The sequence below is a fragment of the Sciurus carolinensis genome, chromosome 6 (genome assembly GCF_902686445.1).
Source record: "Sciurus carolinensis chromosome 6, mSciCar1.2, whole genome shotgun sequence".
Taxonomy (NCBI): Eukaryota; Metazoa; Chordata; class Mammalia; order Rodentia; family Sciuridae; genus Sciurus; species Sciurus carolinensis.
The window spans coordinates 42,830,416-42,837,507 of NC_062218.1; the positions used below are offsets into that span (position 1 = coordinate 42,830,416).

The 7,092-nt window shown below is 33.6% G+C and overlaps 1 protein-coding gene across 1 annotated transcript in view; it reads left to right on the forward strand.

Annotated features, from left to right (window-relative positions):
- Positions 1-6,623, forward strand: part of Ndufs4 (NADH:ubiquinone oxidoreductase subunit S4) — an 83,664-nt gene extending 77,041 nt beyond the window's left edge. Inside the window, exon 5 of the mRNA XM_047556847.1 lies at positions 6,410-6,623. Within this exon, the coding sequence (XP_047412803.1) occupies positions 6,410-6,513 (104 nt within the window). The 3' untranslated portion in view covers positions 6,514-6,623. The remainder of the gene's footprint in view (positions 1-6,409) is intronic.
- Positions 6,624-7,092: the final 469 nt, after the last annotated feature.

A 7,092-nucleotide genomic window follows, 5' to 3' on the forward strand; every position in this document is an offset into this window, starting at 1 on the left:
ACACCAAATTAGCAAATATCAATTGCTTCTAGGGAAGTAACATATTCAGCTTCCTACAAGTCTCTGGTTATGTGTGTCCTTTCATCAACAGATCAATACCAAGTACTTCTGTTTTAAAGACACCTCATTTAATATATATTGTTGATTCATCAGCATTGAACCTGCAGCCAGCAGCACTGTAACTCATACCTGAACAAGCCTATCTTAACACCCATATTGATATATCACAATCTTCTTATGCTTAGGAAAACTAGACAGACTTCAGCACTATGCTTTGAAGACCATTTTAAAAAGTGAACTCACCAGCAAGAAGCGCGCACACACACACACACACACACACACACACACAAAAGCCACAAAAAAATGTGACTCTAAATAGACCTTGAAAAGTACACTTGTTTACAATGTGAGTTCTGAAACAAGAAGGGCAGAACGTTGCCTTGTTTGACCTCAACTGGGAACATGTGTATTGGGCAACTCAAATTTTTTGCCATTCTGTGCGTGTCATAAATGACCATAGAAACACTGTGAGTGTTAATTTTGGGGTTACAAATTTTAGTAAATGAATTCATGAATAATGAGCATTATTTGTATTTGCAAAGGTTTGGGGGGGTTTTGGTTTGTTTTAACCTAGCTTCTTTCTTCCCAGTCCCTAGTCCCAGGTGGGCAAGAGGAAGGCAGGGTGGAAGCAGAAAAAGGGGTGCAGGAAGAAGAAAAAGAGAAATTTGAAATAAATTTTCTCATGGTAGTAGAGTTATACATAGTGGCTTAGTGAGATTCCTAGTGTATTATGGGTTAAATAGAATTCTGGAAATCCCTATGCCTAACCCATACCAGATCGATTACATCAAAATCTTCAGGAGTGATTTTTGGCTATTCATGTATAGTTTCTTTTTTCAAAAAACATGTTCTACATTTCTAACAATTCTTTCAAATGTACTTTTGGAACACAAAGCTACGATAATTAAAATTTTGGTTTCTTTTGTGGCAAATTTTGAATACCATGATTCCTCTTATTGCTTTGAAAATAAGAATAAACGATATAGCGAGGGGACCATTGACTAACGTCAATTTTTGTTTTTGCTTACAGAGGTATTGTAGCTGAAGGATATTAATAATAAATATTTCAGATGCCTCATATTTGCACATTATTTGCTTGTTGAAATCATACACAATTTTCATGGCAAGAATTGCTTTGCTAGTGTATCTAAAACATTATTATATCTCCTCTATAATATTTTCTAAAAGAAGATTTAAGATACTTTTAAATTATTTTAAACCTTCTCTTGCCCAAGCTCTATATTAGATACTTGGTTAATTTCAAAGTAGATTTTATAAAGTGAAATTCCTGAAAAGCTGTTTCCCCTTTAAATTATACATTAGATTTATGCTTTGCTTTCAATCAGGTATAATGTCAGTATACAGCCTAGTGAGGAATCTTGAAACATTGCAAGTACCAATGTCCATCTCTTTAGCCTCTCAAAGTTTTGCTGTTCTGATCTCATGTGTTAGTTAGCGGTAACTTCCAGTTATGTCAGCTTGTGCCAAATTATGTGATGGTTCTTGTTCTGGCATAAATTAAACTTCACTTCCATGTCAGGGTTGTGATTATATTATTAAAGGAGAAAGACCTTTCACAGGACAGGAATTAATATTATCAGAGGTAAGATATTTATTTCACAAGCAGTAAAAGAACCAATGAAATTTTCTTTATTTTTGCTTTACTGAATCATAAATGAAATGGTTCCATAAACAAAGATGAATGGAATTAATTTTCTCTTTGTCTCATATATGGAAGTTATAAGTTCATTGCCATTGTCTGGTTTTGTTCAGGGGCTTTTCCTTCCTTTGGTGTATGAAAAGGTCACACCAAACTGTCATATTGTAGGAAATAGAACATCTCAACCACAATGTAGTGATCTACAAAATAAATTGCCATATTTCTTGAAAAAGAAATTGGACATTAACTATTAAAGATCATATTTTAATTTTACTAGAGCATTTTCCATAGGTACCGCTCTTATATTAGGGCTTAAAGTTCAAAATATTTTTGTGAAAGCATTCCAGTGTGTGAAACAGTGAAAGGATCAGCTACTTATCATTTAGGTGCTGGTGGTTGGATTTGTGGCTAATCCATGCCATATGGCTACTTTCCTCAGTGGGAAGTGATGGCAGCCCTGAGAGATTTACCCCATCCCTGGGGCAGCTGCCTCAGACTCAGTTGCTTTGATCTTCTGTTGTGCAGCTGGGAAGAGCAAGGGCTGGTTTTGAGTGTCCTAATAAGAGAACATATGGGACCATTGTCCTAGACTACACCTTCATTTCATATAAGCATTTTTCAGGGGGTGCAAGTGTTTTCATTTGAACTTGTCAGAAATATGTTTGGGTTATTTAAAAAAAAAAAAAAAAGTTAAAAAAGATTCTTATTTCATTCCTAAATTCCAGTATTCTATTTCTTGTAAGATATATTGCTTTCTTCCCTTTTACAAACAAATTTCAAGTGGTGTATAGAAAAGATGAGTGTCATTCATGTAACTTTCCCATTGATGAGTATATGTTTAATGTCTTTTCAAGTGCTGTTACTCTTATTTTGTCTTTTTGGCCAAAGTTTATTGCTTGCTCGAGTAATGTTTACATTCAAGTACAGTGAGACCAGTAAGTGTGTTCTTCCAAGCACTGGAAGGTAAAATACTTTGGAGGGTTGATGCTTGGAAATATGATCAGATTCTTTACAGTATTGCAAAAAGGAGCAAATTTTACTGTAATAACAGCCCTACATAATAGAAAAGTTTTCTGAATGATGGATACATAAACCAAAAGGAGGGTTTTGTAGTCTTACTTTATTTTCCAATTCTATTATGAATTGCCATCAAACTCCCTCATGGCATTCTTTGCTTTTATGTAATGAGAGAAGCTTGATTGTTTATTCATCTTTAGGAACAAAGTTGTTTTCCACAGGAAAATGTGAGGGAAGTAAACCTAACAATTATAGATGGTTGTAGCTTGGTAATATAGAGATTATATTAGCAAATGCAGGTTTCTTCCACATGTATTTTTGTTCATTTTTCCTAGGGTGTTTTTCACATCCACATTCCAAACCCTATCATGATACTTCTATTTATTGTTATCACCATCAACAGCAACTAGAATCTGGCTCACAATTCCCAGGAGAAAACCCAAACCAGTTGTTCCTTTATGGAACAACTCCAGTCTTCTCACATTGCAGTGACCCTGGCAGCATTTTGAAAACTTCCTGACCACAACAGATACTAGAACTGTGTCTGAGTTCTGATGTAGTAAAATGAATTATTTTTCTCTCAGGTCCGTATTTGTATGTAGTTCTGATTCCTGAATATTTCCAAATGCGCTCTCATTTCTTTTGTATTTCCTCTCTTATGTCTTTATTGATCTGGCAGGTGTATTTGGAAGCATTTAATGGTGGAGAGAACACAGGTTCTCACTCCCATTATTTGGCAAAAAAAAAGGTCATAGAGGTTTTGAATAATTTACTGATGGCCATTATAACCAAAGGTAGAACTACACTTGAAACCATTTCTTTTCTCCATAATTGGGGATGGGGTGGCAGAGAGGGGGAAGCTGACTTATTTTCCAGGGATTCTTAAGTCTTTTCAAAATATTTTTTTAATTGGAAAAAAGTTATGCAGTCACATGAGTTGAAGGGAAATGAGCAAAATAAAAATTGCAATTCTCATATTTTTAAAGAAATTTATTCTTTGTATGAGGTGGTTAGGTGCATAGCTTTAAAGTCAACTTGGATTAAAATTCTGACTTTGGGATTCACTATCCCTGTGACCTTAGGACTTACTTTCTCTTTGCTTTATTTTTCCTTGTAGCTAAATATAAAATTAAGGTATACATAATGCCTACCTCATAATCCAAGGAACAAACAAACTTAAAAAAAAAACTATAAAAATACATTTTTAGCACTTAACACAGGGTCTAGAGCATAGAACAGTACACCAGGTGTACTCTTGCATCAAGATCTTTGTAGTAGTTGTTCTCTTGCCTGAAAGCTCTTTATAGAGATGTGGACACGGTTCTTTCCCTGACCTCCTTGAAGTCTGAAATGTTGTCTTCTCAGAGACGGAGTGCTTCTTTGTCTTCCTGGTCTGAAATGTCTCCTTAGTGTTCATTAGCCTATATGTATTTTTAATTTAGGTATTACTGTATTAGAACCTAGTATATTATGTGCTTGTTCATTTCTCTTTTCTACTTACTTTAAGAAGTTTGTGAAATTTTTGTTTTATTTATTGGCTTATATCATGTATCTAAACTGTCTTTGACACAAATGAGGCAATCAGTAATTAAGTGAATAGCAAATATTCAGTAAATATTATTGGTTATACCTGCTTTATTGAATTGGGTATTTTTTTGTAATTACCAACATTCGCTGATTAATGTGGGATATACTTAAGTTTATAGTGTTAGGGGCTGGGGATATAACTCTGTTGGTAGACTACTTGCCTCAAATGCACAAGGCCCTGGGTTCAATCCCCAGCACCACACACACACACAAAAAGAAGTTTATAGTGTTAAAGTTATCATGCTGAGCTTATTCAAAACCCAAAACCTTTGTCTGTAGTAAATAACGAGTTTAAATTGTAGCAACTACTCAAAACATTGCAAATTAAAATTTAAGAAGCTCCAATATGATGGAAATGTGTTCACATCACACTTTACACATAAGTTTTTAATTAGAATAATAGCTTAACTTTTATTGAGTGCTTATGATAAACCGCAAGTGGTAATATAGCAAAATAATTAAGACATGGGCTCCAGAGTCAAATGTTCAAATCCTGATTGTACCCATTCCTGACTGAATGACCTTGTATTAGTTAACCTCTCTGACCCTTGTTTTACTCATGTATTCAAAGGGAATAGTATTAATTTATATAAAGATTTTAGAAAAAGTATCTTTGATTAAGGGCCAGATGCTTTCTAAGCTATTTAAGTAAATTTGCTTAATCCTCATGACAACCTTATAAAGTAGGTCCTATTCCATATTCTTTAGTATTTTTTGAAAGGGAAATAACTACTTGTACATGCACTTATTTTATAGGATTGGGTTTTCTTAAGCTGTAGCTTTGTAATGTGTTTTTAATGAGTAGGAGAGTATTCCAAACATTTTTTTTTCTACTCTGAAAGTAAGGTTATGTGGAGGAAGTGAGTTGAATCAGTATTTTCTCTCTCACATTCTGATGTTTAATTTACCTTCATATTTCCCATTTCCATATAGCTAATGAACTTTTCTTTGAAGATGAATGGAGTTCTAGCAGTAGGAATAAGGTAGTTTAAAAGAAGTATTGTGCTAAATATTATTATTTTCCTTTTTTTGGACACAAAGCGGTATACTTTACTGGTTTAAGTTTCATAGGTTTTACTTTGTGACAAAATCAAATTACAGCTAAGGCACTATTGAGACATAAGCCTTGTGGCAGCAAGTGCTGTACCCATTTAGAGGCACTAGAGTTCCTCAGAACTCATAAGATCAAGAAATACCCTTATTTAAATTATATAATATTCAATTTGGACATTTTATACATGACTGACATGAATCAGAGGTTTCAAGATGAGTTGTATGAATGAAGTCCTGAGATAGAAGAATGATAAATTCCAGAGAGATAGAAGAATCTTATTATGAAATGTAAAAGTTAAAGGGATTGCTCAACCTGTTCCTCTTTTCTTAGGAGGACTGAAGAACAGAATATATAGACATAAATAAAACCAGTTTTCAAAATTGTAAACCTTGAAAAGAATATGGAGAGAAGATAGTTTTGACCAGTGGTTCTCAATTTTCTATACATAAAAGCTTCTAGAATTGAGTTAAAGGACAGCTCTCTGGTTCCCAGCCAGTCTTAGCCAATGGGCCTTTAGTCAGGCCTAAGAATTTGCAGTTATCAAGTACTTCACATGATTCTAATACAGAGAGCCCTTGAAACACATGTCAAAAAAACTAGTGAAGGAACTGAATGTATGCAGGTGCATACACATACACACACAGTTTTTCCTCTACCATCTCAGTTGAGTTCTAAACTCACATAAAGATCAAATTTTAGAAGAATAGTGAGATGACTTTATTGTTCAGTGTTTTTCATTGCAGTTATTTTGAAGTCACATGTTAACCATCAGTACTTGACAAAGGAAAAATAAAATCGTAAATTACACCTTTAATTTGAGATACGATAAATCATATTCAGGTGATGTTTGGACTCTCTTGGCACAGATTATAAAGGAACAAATTACTAAGTATTTATATTTCTGTTGTGTTGACATTTACTCCTGATGATAAATTAAATTATAATAGCCACTGCTTGATATGTTCTTCAGTTATCCTTTTAAATTCTGTTCCTGTGGGTTTGTTTATGTTTTTGTTTTTTTCCCCCTCTAGGGTGGAGCTATGACATTGAAGAGAGGAAAGTTCCGAAACCCAAGTCCAAGTCTTATGGTGCAAACTTTTCTTGGAACAAAAGAACAAGAGTATCCACAAAATAGATTGGCACCAACTGTATCTCTGCTTGACTGTGAATAAAGTCAGCTGTGCAGTATTTATAGCCCATGTATACATCTCTTAATCGCCTAATAAATTTGACCTTTAAATTACAGATACTATTTTAAATGTTTTTTGATGTCTCAAACATGTTACATTTTCCTGTGTAGAGAGATTTTAGGTTATCATACTTCTAGGAAATCTTGGTACTTAGAACCTATTAAAGGGAATGCTTGAAATCAGTTGCAACCTTGAAATTTTGTACTTATTTTTTATATAGCCAATTCCAAGTTAATGGTGTTTAAGGTATCAACCATCATTATTAAAATGTTTAGAAATTATTTTGTTCTGTCATAGGTAGAGCAGTATATAACACTACAGTCTGATAAACATTAACCCAAATCTCCTCACTGAAGTTCTTTTCTTTAATTAGAACTTTTTATTCTCTAAACTTTTATAAAATGAATGAATTGTATTCCATACTAATATCTGCCTATCAACACTTCATGATAGTGAAGTTTCCAGTGAAGATTTTTAAAATTATTTATTTTTTATTTTGATTCATTGTACACAAATGGGGTACA